The 19,581-nt window shown below is 48.1% G+C and overlaps 1 protein-coding gene across 2 annotated transcripts in view; it reads left to right on the top strand.

Moving 5' to 3' along the window:
* Positions 1 to 19,581, top strand: part of LOC110524898 (ras-related protein Rab-6B) — a 163,123-nt gene that overhangs the window by 114,483 nt on the left and 29,059 nt on the right. For both annotated transcript variants that reach the window (XM_036982647.1, XM_036982599.1), the window contains exons 6-7: positions 4,133 to 4,226; positions 12,262 to 12,328. In XM_036982647.1, coding sequence (XP_036838542.1) covers positions 4,133 to 4,226; positions 12,262 to 12,328 — 161 coding nt within the window. The remainder of the gene's footprint in view (positions 1 to 4,132; positions 4,227 to 12,261; positions 12,329 to 19,581) is intronic.

Raw genomic sequence — 19,581 nt, 5'->3', positions numbered from 1 at the left:
TTTATGGGTATAGAGCTGCCTGTCAGGACTGGTGGGATGGGGTTTATGGGTAGAGAGCTGCCTGTCAGGACTGAGTGGGATGGGGTTTATGGGTAGAGAGCTGCCTGTCAGGACTGGGTGGGGTGGGGTTTATGGGTAGAGAGCTGCCTGTCAGGACTCGTGGGATGGGGTTTATGGGTAGAGAGCTGCCTGTCAGGACTGGGTGGGATGGGGTTTATGGGTAGAGAGCTGCCTGTCAGGACTGGGTGGGATGGGGTTTATGGGTAGAGAGCTGCCTTTCAGCACTGGTGGGATGGGGTTTATGGGTAGAGAGCTGCCTGTCAGGACTGGTGGGGTGGGGTTTATGGGTAGAGAGCTGCCTGTCAGGACTGGTGGGATGGGGTTTATGGGTAGAGAGCTGCCTCTCAGGACTGGTGGGATGGGGTTTATGGGTAGAGAGCTGCCTGTCAGGACTGGTGGGATGGGGTTTATGGGTAGAGAGCTGCCTGTCTGGTGGGATGGGGTTTATGGGTAGAGAGCTGCCTGTCAGGACTGGTGGGATGGGGTTTATGGGTAGAGAGCTGCCTCTCAGGACTGGTGGGATGGGGTTTATGGGTAGAGAGCTGCCTGTCAGGACTGGTGGGATGGGGTTTATGGGTAGAGAGCTGCCTGTCTGGTGGGATGGGGTTTATGGGTAGACAGCTGCCTCTCAGGACTGGTGGGATGGGATTTATGGGTAGAGAGCTGCCTGTCAGGACTGGTGGGATGGGGTTTATGGGTAGAGAGCTGCCTGTCTGGTGGGATGGGGTTTATGGGTAGAGAGCTGCCTGTCAGGACTGGGTGGGATGGGGTTTATGGGTAGAGAGCTGCCTGTCAGGACTGGTGGGGTGGGGTTTATGGGTAGAGAGCTGCCTGTCAGGACTGGTGGGGGTGGGGTTTATGGGTAGAGAGCTGCCTGTCAGGACTGGTGGGATGGGGTTTATGGGTAGAGAGCTGCCTGTCAGGACTGGTAGGATGGGGTTTATGGGTAGAGAGCTGCCTGTCAGGACTGGTGGGATGGGGTTTATGGGTAGATAGCTGCCTGTCAGGACTAGTGGGATGGGGTTTATGGGTAGAGAGCTGCCTGTCAGGACTGGTAGGATGGGGTTTATGGGTAGAGAGCTGCCTGTCAGGACTGGTAGGATGGGGTTTATGGGTAGAGAGCTGACTGTCAGGACTGGTGGGGGTGTCTAGAAAGCTGGGGGGGGGGGGTTGGCACGGTGATAATTATAATGCTACTGTAGATTCTTGTTCTTCTTATTCTTCTTCTGTATGCAGTGGACCTGCCAAGCCAAGCTAGTCCTATGTCTCATGACAAATATATACAGTTGAAGTGGGAAGTTTACATACACTTGAATTGGAGTCATCAAAACTCGCTTTTCAACCACTCTACAAATGTCTTGTTAACAAACTATAGTTTTGGCAAGTCGGTTAGGGCATCTACTTTGTGCACGACACAAGTAATTTTTCCAACAATTGTTTACAGACGGATTATTTCACTTATAATTCACTGTATCACAATTCCAGTGGGTCAGAAGTTTACAATCACTAAGTTGACTGTGCCTTTAAACAGCTTGGAAAATTCCAGAAAATGATGTCATGCCTTTAGAAGCTTCTGATAGGCTAATTGACATCATTTGATTCAATTGGAGGTGTACCTGAGGATGTATTTCAAGGCCTACATTCAAACTCAGTGCTTCTTTGCTTGACATGGGAAAATGAAAAGAGATCAGCCAAGACATCAGAAAAATAATTGTAGACCTCCACAAGTCTGGTTCATCCTTGGGAGTAATTTCCAAACGCCTGAAGGTACCACGTTCATCTGTACAAACAATAGCACGCAAGTATAAACACCATGGGACCACGCAGCTGTCATACCGCTCAGGAAGGAGACGCGTTCTGTCTCCTAGAGATACTTTGGTGCGAAAAGTGCATATCAATCCCAGAACAACAGCAAAGGACCTTGTGAAGATGCTGGAGGAAACAGGTACAAAAGTATCTATATCCACAGGAAAACGAGTCCTATATCGACATAACCTGAAAGGCTGCTCAGCGAGGAAGAAGCCTCTGCTCCAAAACCGCCCTAAAAAAGCCAGACTATGGTTTGCAACTGCACATGGGGACAAAGATCGTACTTTTTGGAGAAATGTCCTCTGGTCTGATGAAACAAAAATAGAACTGTTTGGCCATAATGACCATCGTTACGTTTGGAGGAAAAGGGGGGGGGGGGCTTGTAAGTCGAAGAACACCATCCCAACCGTGAAGCACGGGGGTGGCAACATCATGTTGTGGGGGTGCTTTGCTGCTAAACCCACTGTGTTTAAATCACAGACCAGCCAGCCCAGACTGGTAGCTAAACCCACTGTGTTTATATCACAGACCAGCCAGCCCAGACTGGTAGCTAAACCCACTGTGTTTAAATCACAGACCATCCAGCCCAGACTGGTAGCTAAACCCACTGTGTTTAAATCACAGACCAGTCAGGCCAGACTGGTAGCTAAACCCACTGTGTTTATATCACAGACCATCCAGCCCAGACTGGTAGCTAAACCCACTGTGTTTATATCACAGACCATCCAGCCCAGACTGGTAGCTAAACCCACTGTGTTTATATCACAGACCAGCCAGCCCAGACTGGTAGCTAAACCCACTGTGTTTATATCACAGACCAGCCAGCCCAGACTGGTAGCTAAACCCACTGTGTTTATATCACAGACCATCCAGCCCAGACTGGTAGCTAAATCCACTGTGTTTAAATCACAGACCAGCCAGCCCAGACTGGTAGCTAAACCCACTGTGTTTATATCACAGACCATCCAGCCCATACTGGTAGCTAAACCCACTGTGTTTATATGCCAGCAGCATACCACCCTGGCCAGCAGCATACCACCCTGGCCAGCAGCATACCACTCTGGCCAGCAGCATACCACTCTGGCCAGCAGCATACCACCCTGGCCAGCAGCATACCACCCTGGCCAGCAGCATACCACCCTGGCCAGCAGCATACCACCCTGGCCAGCAGCATACCACCCTGCAAACCACTGCTGGCTTGCTTCTGAAGCTAAGCAGGTTTGGTCCTGGTCAGTCCCTGGATGGAAGACCAGATGGTGTTGGAGGGCCAGTAGGACGCACTCTTTCCTCTGGTCTATCTTTTCATCCAAAAACACATATTTTTGACGTTTTTTCAACGTCTTTTCAATGTATTTTTCTCTGGGCTGGCTGGGTTGTGTAGTCAGCCTAGAAGGACGCTGTAGTCTCCTCGCCATACTGTTTGACTTTACTAGGTGTTCTCTGACAGGGCCAAGGCAAATTTAATCATCATTTGTAAACGCTTTAGCCAGCCCGCTAATATTCAACTGTAGACCTGTCACTCTCACTGTCCTTCCATTCTGTGGACCCCTCCTTCCATTCTGTAGACCCCTCCTTCCATTCTGTGGACCCCTCCTTCCATTCTGTGGACCCCTCCTTCCATTCTGTAGACCCCTCCTTCCATTCTGTAGACCCCTCCTTCCATTCTGTAGACCCCTCCTTCCATTCTGTAGACCCCTCCTTCCATTCTGTGGACCCCTCCTTCCATTCTGTGGACCCCTCCTTCCATTCTGTGGACCCCTCCTTCCATTCTGTGGACCCCTCCTTCTATTCTGTGGACCCCTCCTTCCATTCTGTGGACCCCTCCTTCCATTCTGTAGACCCCTCCTTCCATTCTGTGGACCCCTGACACTCTTCCTTTCTCACGTTCCCAGGAACTCATGCATCGACAACATTTCATAGTAACGGGCAGTAATTAATACATTTTTCGGGCCACAACACCATCAATCAGCTTCACCATAGCTTAATGAACGATGTTAGGTGAGTGCTGGTAGACAGTGCTGCTGGCTGTGGCTTGTTGTAGTCTGTAGACTACAGTACCTCACCATTGGGAACAAACTGGTTGAATCAACGTTGCTTCCACATCATAAACAAAAAAGCAAATGTGACGTTGAATCAACGTGGAAAAATGATTTTGATGTGCAAAATAAAGTAATCAACTGTTTTTTTTCCCCTGGGTCACTGCTTATTTAAGATGTTCTTCAGTCAGTGGTTTGATGTGGATTCCTGTCCTCTCCCCTCCCAGGCAGATCACCATAGAAGAAGGAGAACAGCGGGCCAAGGAGCTCAGCGTCATGTTTATTGAGACCAGCGCCAAGACAGGCTACAACGTCAAACAGGTTAGTGTTTATTGAGACCAGCGTCAAGACAGATAACAACGTCAAACAGGTTAGTGTTTATTGAGACCAGCGCCAAGACAGCCAACAACGTCAAACATGTTAGTGTTTATTGAGACCAGCGCCAAGACAGGCTACAACGTCAAACAGGTTAGTGTTTATTGAGACCAGCGCCAAGACAGCCAACAACGTCAAACATGTTAGTGTTTATTGAGACCAGCGCCAAGACAGGCTACAACGTCAAACAGTTTAGTGTTTATTGAGACCAGCGCTACAACGTCAAACAGGTTAGTGTTTATTGAGACAAGCGCCAAGACAGATTACAACGTCAAACAGGTTAGTGTTTATTGAGACCAGCGCCAAGACAGGCAACAACGTCAAACAGGTTAGTGTTTATTGAGACCAGCGCCAAGACAGGCAACAACGTCAAACAGGTTAGTGTTTATTGAGACCAGCGCCAAGACAGGCTACAACGTCAAACAGGTTAGTGTTTATTGAGACCAGCGTCAAGACAGATAACAACGTCAAACAGGTTAGTGTTTATTGAGACCAGCGCCAAGACAGGCAACAACGTCAAACAGGTTAGTGTTTATTGAGACCAGCGCCAAGACAGGCTACAACGTCAAACAGTTTAGTGTTTATTGAGACCAGCGCTACAACGTCAAACAGGTTAGTGTTTATTGAGACAAGCGCCAAGACAGATTACAACGTCAAACAGGTTAGTGTTTATTGAGACCAGCGTCAAGACAGGCTACAACGTCAAACAGGTTAGTGTTTATTGAGACGAGCGCCAATCCAGGCAACAACGTCAAACAGGTTAGTGTTTATTGAGACCAGCGCCAAGACAGGCTACAACGTCAAACAGGTTAGTGTTTATTGAGACCAGCGCCAAGACAGATTACAACGTCAAACAGGTTAGTGTTGATTGAGACCAGCGTCAAGACAGGCTACAGCCGTGAATCTGCATGTCTGTATAATTTTCTTTCAGTGGCTCAGTCCCTCTGAGTGTTGACAACACTACATCTCTGTGTCGTATTTCTGCATGAATACACATATACTGATTATATCTGTCACTGTCAGTGTTGACAGGAAACGGTTCCGTGGCAGAGGGCACGACTGAGTCATTTTTCCCACGACTGACTTGTCCTTTGATTTATGAGTAATTAACAGTGACTAGTGTAAAGTGTTTGTAATCGAATATAGAAATGGGCTTTGGTTGGAATCAGGTCTATTACCACTAACTGCAGGAAGTCAGAGAGAGCAAGAAGTGAGATCGAGATAGCTGGGTTGAGAGAGAGACGACCACTGCCTGATATCAATTAGTATCAATTGTACAAGGTTGTACCAATGGTCTATGAATGACACAGGCGAGCCAGCAGGGTTGACAGTGGGGTGTTTATCCTCTTTGTTTGATCAGTTATGCTCTGGTCCCTTTGTTCCATTAGTGGTCCTGAAGTAATGCAGAACAATGGGTCATGTGTTTGCCTCAGTGCTGGGTGACAACGTGGTTCCCTTCACAGACACAGTATACTGTTAGCTCGTCTTTATAAAACCCTTTATTAACTATGGGAGGGAGAGAGGGAGAGAGGGAGGGAGGGGGAGAGAGGGAGAGAGGGAGGGAGGGGGAGGGAGGGGGAGAGAGGGAGAGAGGGAGGGAGGGGGAGAGAGGGAGAGAGGGAGAGAGAGAACTTACTGGAAAACGTTGTTGTTACTGGGAAACGTTATGTTGTATGTCCCCAATGGCACCCTATTCCCTATATAGTGCACTACTATAGACCAGAACCCTATTCCCCTATATACAGTGCCTTGCGAAAGTATTCGGTCCCCTTGAACTTTGCGACCTTTTGCCACATTTCAGGCTTCAAACATAAAGATATAAAACTGTATTTTTTTGTGAAGAATCAACAACAAATGGGACACAATCATGAAGTGGAACGACATTTATTGGATATTTCAAACTTTTTTAACAAATCAAAAACTGAAAAATTGGGCGTGCAAAATTATTCAGCCCCTTTACTTTCAGTGCAGCAAACTCTCTCCAGAAGTTCAGTGAGGATCTCTGAATGATCCAATGTTGACCTAAATGACTAATGATGATAAATACAATCCACCTGTGTGTAATCAAGTCTCCGTATAAATGCACCTGCATTGTGATAGTCTCAGAGGTCCGTTAAAAGCGCAGAGAGCATCATGAAGAACAAGGAACACACCAGGCAGGTCCGAGATACTGTTGTGAAGAAGTTTAAAGCCGGATTTGGATACAAAAAGATTTCCCAAGCTTTAAACATCCCAAGGAGCACTGTGCAAGCGATAATATTGAAATGGAAGGAGTATCAGACCACTGCAAATCTACCAAGACCTGGCCGTCCCTCTAAACTTTCAGCTCATACAAGGAGAAGACTGATCAGAGATGCAGCCAATAGGCCCATGATCACTCTGGATGAACTGCAGAGATCTACAGCTGAGGTGGGAGACTCTGTCCATAGGACAACAATCAGTCGTATATTGCACAAATCTGGCCTTTATGGAAGAGTGGCAAGAAGAAAGCCATTTCTTAAAGATATCCATAAAAGTGTTCTTTAAAGTTTGCCACAAGCCACCTGGGAGACACACCAAACATGTGGAAGAAGGTGCTCTGGTCAGATGAAACCAAAATTGAACTTTTTGGCAACAATGCAAAACGTTATGTTTGGCGTAAAAGCAACACAGCTCATCACCCTGAACACACCATCCTCACTGTCAAACATGGTGGTGGCAGCATCATGGTTTGGGCCTGCTTTTCTTCAGCAGGGACAGGGAAGATGGTTAAAATTGATGGGAAGATGGATGGAGCCAAATACAGGACCATTCTGGAAGAGAACCTGATGGAGTCTGCAAACGACCTGAGACTGGGACGGAGATTTGTCTTCCAACAAGACAATGATCCAAAACATAAAGCAAAATCTACAATGGAATGGTTCAAAAATAAACATATCCAGGTGTTAGAATGGCCAAGTCAAAGTCCAGACCTGAATCCAATCGAGAATCTGTGGAAAGAACTGAAAACTGCTGGAATGGGAAAACAATTCAGTCTGTCGATGTGCAAAACTGATAGAGACATACCCCAAGCGACTTACAGCTGTAATCGCAGCAAAAGGTGGCGCTACAAAGTATTAACTTAAGGGGGCTGAATAATTTTGCCGGCAAACTTTTCAGTTTTTGATTTGTTAAAAAAGTTTGAAATATCCAATAAATGTCGTTCCACTTCATGATTGTGTCCCACTTGTTGTTGATTCTTCACAAAAAAATACAGTTTTATATCTTTATGTTTGAAGCCTGAAATGTGGCAAAAGGTCGCAAAGTTCAAGGGGGCCGAATACTTTCGCAAGGCACTGTAGTGCACTACTATAGACCAGAGCCCTATTCCCTATATAGTGCACTACTTTAGACCAGAGCCCTATTCCCTATATAGTGCACTACTTTAGACCAGAGCCCTATTCCCTATATAGTGCACTACTTTATACCAGAGCCCTATTCCCCTATATGGTGCACTACTTTAGACCAGAGCCCTATTCCTATATATGGTGCACTACTTTAGACCAGAGCCCTATTCCCTATATAGTGCACTACTTTAGACCAGAGCCCTATTCCCTGCATAGTGCACTACTTTAGACCAGAGCCCTATTCCCTGCATAGTGCACTACTTTAGACCAGATCCCTATTCCCTATATAGTGCACTACTATAGACCAGAGCCCTATTCCCTGCATAGTGCACTACTTTTGAGCTCAAAGGGCTCTTCAGTTCTCTACCCCATTTAGACCAGGTGGACATTTAGACCAGGTGGACATTTAGACCAGGTGGACATTTAGACCAGGTGGACATTTAGACCGGGTGGACATTTAGACCGGGTGGACATTTAGACCAGGTGGACATTTAGACCAGGTGGACATTTAGACCAGGTGGACATTTAGACCAGGTGGACATTTAGACCTGGACATTTAGACCAGGTGGTCATTTAGACCAGCTGGACATTTAGACCGGGTGGACATTTAGACCGGGTGGACATTTAGACCGGGTGGACATTTAGACCTGGACATTTAGACCAGGTGGACATTTAGACCGGGTGGACATTTAGACCGGGTGGACATTTAGACCAGGTGGACATTTAGACCGGTTGGACATTTAGACCGGTTGGACATTTAGACCAGGTGGACATTAAGACCAGGTGGACATTTAGACCGGGTGGACATTTAGACCGGGTGGACATTTAGACCGGGTGGACATTTAGACCGGGTGGACATTTAGACCAGGTGGACATTTAGACCAGGTGGACATTTAGACCAGGTGGACATTTAGACCTGGACATTTAGACCAGGTGGACATTTAGACCAGGTGGACATTTAGACCTGGACATTTAGACCGGGTGTACATTTAGACCAGGTGGACATTTAGACCGGGTGTACATTTAGACCAGGTGGACATTTAGACCGGGTGGACATTTAGACTTGGACATTTAGACCAGGTGGACATTTAGACCAGGTGGACATGTAGACCGGGTGGACATTTAGACCGGGTGGACATTTAGACCGGGGGGACATTTAGACCGGGTGGACAATTAGACCGGGTGGACATTTAGACCTGGACATTTAGACCAGGTGGACATTTAGACCTGGACATTTAGACAGGGTGGACATTTAGACCAGGTGGACATTTAGACCGGGTGGATATTTAGACCTTGACATTTAGACCAGCTGGACATTTAGACCAGGTGGACATTTACACCAGGTGGACATTTAGACCGGGTGGACATTTAGACCTGCTGGACATTTAGACCTGGACATTTAGACCAGGACGTTTATTTAAACCAGGACATTATTTTAGATGATGTGTTAACTTGCTAAGATCATAGAAAGCATTGTGCTGCCTTATTTTTACACAAGGCCTTCGACACAGATGACCGTCACGTTCTCATTCAAAGGTTGAAACAGGTGGACGGGGATGACAGATGGCGGAAGCATCTATCTCTGGTGCCAAAGGTTTTGCATGTTCTAATCCAGGGATAGGAAGTTGATTCGACCTCCCGAGTGGCGCAGCGGTCTAAGGCACTTGCAGGAGTCACTACAGACCCGGGTTTGATCCTGGCTGTACAGTCAGTTTTTAACTATGGTGACACCATTTATCAGAATTGCAGCAGCCACTTCTCTTAAACCTCTGGATGTTGTCTACCATCGTAGGGCCCTTCGCGTTCTCACAGGGGACAGTTTTAATATTCACTACTGCATTCTGTATTTAAAGGTTGATACTCACTAAAGTCCTTTAGATCACTATTCTGTTTTTATATATAAAGTTCTACTACACAAGCTTCCAACTTACGCAACTTTGTTGTTTTCGTGTATAAATATGAGACTTACCAAACCCGTTCACAGGGTTGGTTAACTCTTGAGGTTCCTTCAGGTCTCCACCAAATGATGGACATCCTTTTTTAGTTGTAATGCACTTCACTGCTGAAACAGTTTACAAAACTCATTACATTTGGATGTTGTGTTGCCGCTCGGGCAATTTAAAGTCTTGATTGAGGACCTAGTAGCTGAGGAATGTAACTCTTTTTCTTCAATTGTTGTGTTGTATTTTACATTGTATTGGTTGCCGTTTTGTTTCAGATTGTAAATGAGTGTTGTATTACTCAGGGAACCCTTGAGAATGAGACCCTGGTGTCAATGGGCCTGGGAGTTCTGTTCAGCTCAGCACCGTTGACAAACACTTGAGAATGAGACCCTGGTGTCAATGGGCCTGGGAGTTCAGTTCAGCTCAGCACCGTTGAGAAACACTTGAGAATGAGACCCTGGTGTCAATGGGCCTGGGAGTTCAGTTCAGCTCAGCACCGTTGAGAAACACTTGAGAATGAGACCCTGGTGTCAATGGGCCTGGGAGTTCAGTTCAGCTCAGCACCGTTGACAAACACTTGAGAATGAGACCCTGGTGTCAATGGGCCTGGGAGTTCAGTTCAGCTCAGCACCGTTGACAAACACTTGAGAATGAGACCCTGGTGTCAATGGGCCTGGGAGTTCTGTTCTGCTCAGCACCGTTGACAAACACTTGAGAATGAGACCCTGGTGTCAATGGGCCTGGGAGTTCAGTTCAGCTCAGCACCGTTGACAAACACTTGAGAATGAGACCCTGGTGTCAATGGGCCTGGGAGTTCTGTTCTGCTCAGCACCGTTGACAAACACTTGAGAATGAGACCCTGGTGTCAATGGGCCTGGGAGTTCAGTTCAGCTCAGCACCGTTGACAAACACTTGAGAATGAGACCCTGGTGTCAATGGGCCTGGGAGTTCTGTTCTGCTCAGCACCGTTGAGAAACACTTGAGAATGAGACCCTGGTGTCAATGGGCCTGGGAGTTCTGTTCTGCTCAGCACCGTTGAGAAACACTTGAGAATGAGACCCTGGTGTCAATGGGCCTGGGAGTTCAGTTCAGCTCAGCACCGTTGACAAACACTTGCCTTGAAACCGCAATTTACATAATTTTGTTGTTTTAGTATAAAAATATGACACGGTTGGTTCTCAGGGTTGGTTAACTCTACATGTTCTGGTGCTGCTCGTAAGATTTAACATCTTGATTGGGGACATTCTTATTGAGGAATGTATTTCTGGAATATTCTGTCGTGCTTGTATTTTTTTTTAAATGTATTTTTAATTTCATTGTATCTTGATTTGATTTTGGAAATAGATTTTTGTCTGATGAATTGTATATGCAGCGCTCCCTAGTGAATGAGACCCTGGTTTTCATAAAGGTCCAATAGAAATAGGAAATAGGAAATAGAATGCGATGATCCATCCCTCTTCCTCCTGTACTATGTTTCTCTGTAATTGGACTGGCAGTAGTCCCCAGAATGGCACCACAGAGAGGGTATGTCAACCTGGCTGTCCTCCAACCATCCGTCCAGTGTGACTGACTGACTGTGTGAGTGCTTTCTGCCTACCCCTGGCCCCAGTGCATGCTGGTAGCTTCCTGTCTGAGCGAGTTGATTGGGTCCACAGGTGAAGAGGGTGGATGGATGAGACACACTCTCTCTGTTGGGGAGCGTATATGAGTCACAGTGTTCTGATTCTCTCCCCTCTCCCTCCCCCTCCCCCTCTCCCTCTCCCTCCGCCTCTGCCTCTCCCTCTCTCTCTCCCTCCCCCTCTCCCTCTCTCCCTCTCCCTCTCTCTCTCTCCCACTCCCTCCCCCTCTCTCCCTCCCCCTCTCTTCCTCCCCCTCTTCCTCCCCCTCTTCCTCCCCCTCTTCCTCTCCCTCTCCCTCTCCCACTCCCTCTCTCTCTCTCTCTCTCTCTCTCCCTCTCTCTCTCTCCCTCTCCCTCTCCCTCTCCCTCTCCTCCTCTCCCTCTCTCCCTCCCCCTCTCTCCCTCCCCCTCTCTCCCTCTCCCACTCCCTCTCCCACTCCCTCTCCCTCTCTCTCTCTCCCACTCCCTCTCCCTCTCTCCCTCCCCCTCTCTTCCTCCCCCTCTTCCTCCCCCTCTTCCTCCCCCTCTTCCTCCCCCTCTTCCTCTCCCTCTCCCTCTCCCACTCCCTCTCTCTCTCTCTCTCTCCCTCTCTCTGTCCCTCTCCCTCTCCCTCTCTCCCTCTCCCTCTCCCTCTCCCTCTCCTCCTCTCCCTCTCTCCCTCCCCCTCTCTCCCTCTCCCACTCCCTCTCCCACTCTCTCTCCCACTCCCACTCCCCTCTCTTCCTCCCCCTCTTCCTCTCCCTCTCTCCCTCCCCCTCTTCCTCCCCTCTCTTCCTCCCCTCTCTTCCTCCCCCTCTCCCACTCCCTCTCCCTCTCCCTCTCTCTCTCTCTCTCCCTCTCTCCCTCTCCCTCTCCCTTTCCCTCTCCCTCTCCCTCTCCTTCTGCCTCTGCCTCTGCCTCTGCCTCTGCCTCTGCCTCTGCCTCTGCCTCTGCCTCTGCCTCTGCATCTCCCTCTCCCTCTGCCTCTCCCTCTCCCTCCCCCTCTGCCTCTCCCTCCCCCTCTCCCTCTCCCTCTGCCTCTCCCTCCCCCTCTCCCTGTCCCTCTCTCTCTCCAGCTGTTTAGGCGTGTGGCGGCTGCCCTTCCTGGGATGGAGAGCATGCAGGAGACAAGCAAGGAGGGAAGTATCCTTTTACTGCACTTAGGCCTCAGCTCAACTCAAGGTAACAGTAATGGTTTATTTAGCAGTTCTGACTGCGTTGAAAAGGTTTTAAAAACAGGTTTAAAATGATTGTTTTTTTTGCCTGAGAACATATCCTATTTACCATATTTGTTGGTCAGGTTGGGGAAGAATGTGTGTAAGATTGTAAGTACTTTAGGAACAGCCACCTAGTCTTTACTGAGGAGATTCACTCTGAATCAAATGTTGTTCTCTGAGACCGACCGGAACATGGTCCTGTTTACAAGATAACATTAATACAGTAAATTACTACAATCAGACTCTGTAAATATTACATTGACATTTTTGTCATTTAGCAGACTCTCTTAGACGACTAGCTGTGTTTGAGCTGTGGAGCCTGACAGGCTCTGTGTGGTCGGGTTGACAGGGTGCAGATGTAGGCGCTGCTGGGGTTCGGGAAGTAGCTTCGTCTCACCTCTCTAGAGAGTCTTACAGTAGTGAGTCATTTAGCAGACTCTCTTATCCAGAGAGACTTACAGTAGTGAGTCATTTAGCAGACTCTCTTATCCAGAGAGACACACTAGTAGTGAGTCATTTAACAGACTATCTTATCCAGAGAGACACACTAGTAGTGAGTCATTTAGCAGACTCTCTTATCCAGAGAGACTTACAGTAGTGAGTCATTTAGCAGACTCTCTTATTCAGAGAGACTTGCAGTAGTGAGTCATTTAACAGACTCTCTTATCCAGAGACTCTTACAGTAGTGAGTCATTTAGCAGACTCTCTTATCCAGAGAGACTTACAGTAGTGAGTCATTTAGCAGACTCTCTTATCCAGAGAGACTTACAGTAGTGAGTCATTTAACAAACTCTCTTATCCAGAGAGACTTACAGTAGTGAGTCATTTAACAGACTCTCTTATCCAGAGAGACTTACAGTAGTGAGTCATTTAACAGACTCATGCTCTACTAACTGACTGAGCAACATGGACTAAGTGTCCTGAATAAAAAAAGATTGTCAGGCTCAGGAAAAAACATATTGTTTCAACTAGGTTAACCTTAGTACTTGGCCTTTTTCTCAAACCTCTCCGTACTTTTTAAAATTATTTTATTTCACCTTTATTTAACCAGGTAGGCAAGTTGAGAACAAGTTCTCATTTACAATTGCGACCTGGCCAAGATAAAGCAACGCAGTTTGACACATACAACGACACAGAGTTACACATGGAGTAAAACAAACATACAGTCAATAATACAGTATAAACAAGTCTATATACGATGTGAGCAAATGAGGTGAGATAGGGGTAAATACAATATAGCAAGTAAAACACTGGAATGGTAGATTTGCAGTGGAAGAATGGGCAAAGTTGAGATAGAAATAATGGGGTGCAAAGGAGCAAAATAAATAAATAAATGCAGTAGGGAAAGAGGTAGCTGTTTGGCCTAAATTATAGATGGGCTATGTACAGGTGCAGTAATCTGTGAGCTGCTCTGACAGCTGGTTCTTAAAGCTAGTGAGGGACATAAGTGTTTACAGTTTCAGAGATTTTTTGTAGTTCGTTCCAGTCATTGGCAGTGAACCTCTCTGGTCTCCTGTCTGAAGCCCAAGGTTCTCCAGAAATACACTCTGAACAGTGGTGGAGCTCTAACTCTGTGTTCTTCTGGTCCTCGTCCAATTAGATGAGCTTGCTGCGTGACAACGCTACTAGATGGCTAGCTGTGTTTGAGCTGTGGGGCCTGACAGGCTCTGTGTGGTCGTGTTGACAGGGTGAGGATGTCGGCAGCTGCTGGGGTTCGGGAAGTGGCTTCGTCTCACCTCGTCTCGGCTGGGCTGTGTGATTAATGTAGTGACAGGAATCGTCCGCCATCAGTCATCAGTGAAGTCACGGCAGCGTGCTGCTGGGTCTGCATCCCAAATGGCACCCTAAACCCTTTATAGTGCACTATGGGCCCTGGTCCAAAGTAGTGCACTATCAAGGGAAGAGGGTGGCATTTAGGATTCAGTCCCCTACATCAGTCCCCTACATCAGGCAGGGAAAGGACATCAGTCCCCTACATCAGTCCCCTACATCAGTCCCCTACATCAGTCCCCTACATCAGGCAGGGAAAGGACATCAGTCCCCTACATCAGGCAGGGAAAGGACATCAGTCCCCTACATTAGTCCCCTACATCAGTCCCCTACATCAGGCAGGGAAAGGACATCAGTCCCCTACATCAGTCCCCTACATCAGGCAGGGAAAGGACATCAGTCCCCTACATCAGTCCCCTGCATCAGGCAGGGAAAGGACATCAGTCCCCTACATCAGTCCCCTACATCAGGCAGGGAAAGGACATCAGTCCCCTACATCAGTCCCCTACATCAGTCCCCTACATCAGCCCCCTACATCAGCCCCTACATCAGCCCCTTAAGCACAGTCCCCTACATCAGTCCCCTACATCAGTCCCCTACATCAGCCCCCTACATCAGCCCCCTACATCAGCCCCTTAAGCACAGTCCCCTACATCAGTCCCCTACATCAGGCAGGGAAAGGACATCAGTCCCCTACATCAGTCCCCTACATCAGTCCCCTACATCAGGCAGGGAAAGGACATCAGTCCCCTACATCAGTCCCCTACATCAGGCAGGGAAAGGACATCAGTCCCCTACATCAGTCCCCTACATCAGCCCCTTAAGCACAGTCCCCTACATCAGTCCCCTACATCAGGCAGGGAAAGGACATCAGTCCCCTACATCAGTCCCCTACATCAGTCCCCTGCATCAGGCAGGGAAAGGACATCAGTCCCCTACATCAGTCCCCTACATCAGGCAGGGAAAGGACATCAGTCCCCTACATCAGTCCCCTACATCAGTCCCCTACATCAGCCCCCTACATCAGCCCCTACATCAGCCCCTTAAGCACAGTCCCCTACATCAGTCCCCTACATCAGTCCCCTACATCAGCCCCCTACATCAGCCCCCTACATCAGCCCCTTAAGCACAGTCCCCTACATCAGTCCCCTACATCAGGCAGGGAAAGGACATCAGTCCCCTACATCAGTCCCCTACATCAGTCCCCTACATCAGGCAGGGAAAGGACATCAGTCCCCTACATCAGTCCCCTACATCAGCCCCCTACATCAGCCACCTACATCAGCCCCTTAAGCACAGTCCCCTACATCAGTCCCCTACATCAGGCAGGGAAAGGACATCAGTCCCCTACATCAGTCCCCTACATCAGGTCCTACATCAGCCCCCTACATCAGCCCCCTACATCAGCCCCCTACATCAGCCCCCTACATCAGACCCCTACATCAGCCCTTAAGCACAGCCCCCTACATCAGACCCCTACATCAGACCCCTACATCAGACCCTTAAGCACAGCCCCCTACATCAGTCCCCTACATCAGTCCCCTACATCAGGCAGGGAAAGGACATCAGTCCCCTACATCAGTCCCCTACATCAGGCAGGGAAATTACATCAGTCCCCTACATCAGGCAGGGAAATGACATCAGTCCCCTTCATCAGTCCCCTACACCAGTCCCCTACACCAGTCCCCTCCGTCAGCCCCTATACCAGTCCCCTCCATCAGCCCCTACACCAGTCCCCTTCATCAGTCCCCTACACCAGCCCCTTCATCAGTCCCCTACACCAGTCCCCTACACCAGTCCCCTCCGTCAGCCCCTATACCAGTCCCTTCCGTCAGCCCCTACACCAGTCCCCTTCATCAGTCCCCTACACCAGTCCCCTACATCAGTCCCCTACACCAGTCCCCTACATCAGTCCCCTACACCAGACCCCTACACCAGTCCCCTCCGTCAGCCCCTATACCAGTCCCCTCCGTCAGCCCCTACACCAGTCCCCTACACCAGTCCCCTACACCAGTCCCCTACACCAGTCCCCTACACCAGTCCCCTACACCAGCCCCTTCATCAGTCCCCTACACCAGTCCCCTACACCAGTCCCCTACACCAGCCCCTTCATCAGTCCCCTACACCAGTCCCCTACACCAGTCCCCTACACCAGTCCCCTACACCAGCCCCTTCATCAGTCCCCTACACCAGTCCCCTACACCAGTCCCCTACACCAGCCCCTTCATCAGTCCCCTACACCAGTCCCCTACATCAGCCCCCTCCGTCAACCCCCTACACCAGTCCCCTACACCAGTCCCCTACACCAGTCCCCTACACCAGTCCCCTACACCAGCCCCTTCATCAGTCCCCTACACCAGTCCCCTACACCAGTCCCCTACACCAGCCCCTTCATCAGTCCCCTACACCAGTCCCCTACATCAGCCCCCTCCGTCAACCCCCTACACCAGTCCCCTACACCAGTCCCCTACATCAGAACTCAACCAGAAGTCTAATATAATTCAGCAGAGGATTTTATGCAAAGTGACTTACAGTTATGCATGCATACATTTTCGTATGGGTGAACCCAGCAGAAATAAAAAAGCAACAATCCTGGATTATACAAGCACCATGCTCTACCAACTGAGCTACAGAGGACCATGCTCTACCAACTGAACCACAGAGGACCATGCTCTACCAACTGAGCTACAGAGGACCATGCTCTACCAACTGAACTACAGAGCACCATGCTCTACCAACTGAGCTACAGAGGACCATGTTCTACTAACTGACCTACAGAGGACCTGGAGCCATGTTCTACCAACTGAACTACAGATGACCTGGAGGAATGCTCTACCAACTGAACTACAGAGGACCTGGAGCCATGCTCTACCAACTGAACTACAGAGGACCTGGAGCCATGCTCTACCAACTGAACTACAGAGGACCTGGAGCCATTCTCTACCAACTGAACTACAGAGGACCATGTTCTACTAACTGACCTACAGAAGACCTGGAGCCATGCTCTACCAACTGAACTACAGAGGACCATGCTCTACTAACTGAACTACAGAGGACCATGTTCTACTAACTGAACTACAGAGGATCATGTTCTACTAACTGAACTACAGAGGACCATGTTCTACTAACTGAACTACAGAGAACCATGTTCTACTAACTGAACTACAGAGGACCATGTTCTACTAACTGAACTACAGAGGGCCATGTTCTACTAACTGAACTACAGAGAACCATGTTCTACTAACTGAACTACAGAGGACCATGTTCTACTAACTGAACTACAGAGGACCATGTTCTACTAACTGAACTACAGAGGACCATGTTCTACTAACTGAACTACAGAGGACCATGTTCTACTAACTACAGAGGACCATGTTCTACCAACTGAACTACAGAGAACCATGTTCTACTAACTACAGAGGACCATGTTCTACTAACTGATCTACAGAGGACCTGGAGCCATGTTCTACCAACTGAACTACAGAGGACCATGCTCTACTAACTGATCTACAGAGGACCTGGAGCCATGTTCTACCAACTGAACTACAGAGGACCATGCTCTACTAACTGAACTACAGAGGACCATGCTCTACCAACTGAACTACAGAGGACCTGGAGCCATGCTCTACCAACTGAACTACAGAGGACCTGGAGCCATGTTCTACTAACTGAACTACAGAGGACCATGCTCTACTAACTGAACTACAGAGGACCATGTTCTACTAACTGAACTACAGAGGACCATGTTCTACTAACTGAACTACAGAGGACCTGGAGCCATGTTCTACTAACTGAACTACAGAGGACCATGCTCTACTAACTGAACTACAGAGGACCATGTTCTACTAACTGAACTACAGAGGACCATGTTCTACTAACTGAACTACAGAGTACCATGTTCTACTAACTGAACTACAGAGGACTGTGTTCTACTAACTGAACTACAGAGGACCATGCTCTACTAACTACAGAGGACCATGTTCTTCTAACTGAACTACAGAGGACCATGTTCTACTCACTGAACTACAGAGTACCATGTTCTACTAACTGAACTACAGAGGACCATGTTCTACTAACTGAACTACAGAGGACCATGTTCTACTAACTGAACTACAGAGTACCATGTTCTACTAACTGAACTACAGAGGACTGTGTTCTACTAACTGAACTACAGAGGACCATGCTCTACTAACTACAGAGGACCATGTTCTACTAACTGAACTACAGAGGACCATGTTCTACTAACTGAACTACAGAGGACCATGTTCTACTAACTGAACTACAGAGGACCATGTTCTACTAACTGAACTACGGAGAACCATGTTCTACTAACTACAGAGGACCATGTTCTACTAACTGATCTACAGAGGACCATGTTCTACTAACTGATCTACAGAGGACCTGGAGCCATGTTCTACCAACTGAACTACAGAGGACCATGCTCTACTAACTGAACTACAGAGGACCATGCTCTACCAACTGAACTACAGAGGACCTGGAGCCATGCTCTACCAACTGAACTACAGAGGACCATGTTCTACTAACTGAACTACAGAGGACCATGTTCTACTAACTGAACTACAGAGTACCATGTTCTACTAACTGAACTACAGAGGACCATGCTCTACCAACTGAACTACAGAGGACCTGGAGCCATGTTCTACCAACTGAACTACAGAGGACCATGTTCTACTCACTGAACTACAGAGTACCATGTTCTACTAACTGAACTACAGAGGACCATGTTCTACTAACTGAACTACAGAGGACCATGTTCTACTAACTGAACTACAGAGGACTGTGTTCTACTAACTGAACTACAGAGGACCATGCTCTACTAACTACAGAGGACCATGTTCTACTAACTGAACTACAGAGGACCATGTTCTACTAACTGAACTACAGAGGACCATGTTCTACTAACTGAACTACAGAGGACCATGTTCTACTAACTGAACTACAGAGAACCATGTTCTACTAACTACAGAGGACCATGTTCTACTAACTGATCTACAGAGGACCATGTTCTACTAACTGATCTACAGAGGACCTGGAGCCATGTTCTACCAACTGAACTACAGAGGACCATGCTCTACTAACTGAACTACAGAGGACCATGCTCTACCAACTGAACTACAGAGGACCTGGAGCCATGCTCTACCAACTGAACTACAGAGGACCATGTTCTACTAACTGAACTACAGAGGACCATGTTCTACTAACTGACCTACAGAGGACCTGGAGCCATGTTCTACCAACTGAACTACAGATGACCTGGAGGAATGCTCTACCAACTGAACTACAGAGGACCTGGAGCCATGCTCTACCAACTGAACTACAGAGGACCTGGAGCCATGCTCTACCAACTGAACTACAGAGGACCTGGAGCCATTCTCTACCAACTGAACT

Source organism: Oncorhynchus mykiss, chromosome 1 (assembly GCF_013265735.2).
Source record: "Oncorhynchus mykiss isolate Arlee chromosome 1, USDA_OmykA_1.1, whole genome shotgun sequence".
Lineage (NCBI taxonomy): Eukaryota > Metazoa > Chordata > Actinopteri > Salmoniformes > Salmonidae > Oncorhynchus > Oncorhynchus mykiss.
This window is presented reverse-complemented; position numbering and strand designations above follow the sequence as displayed.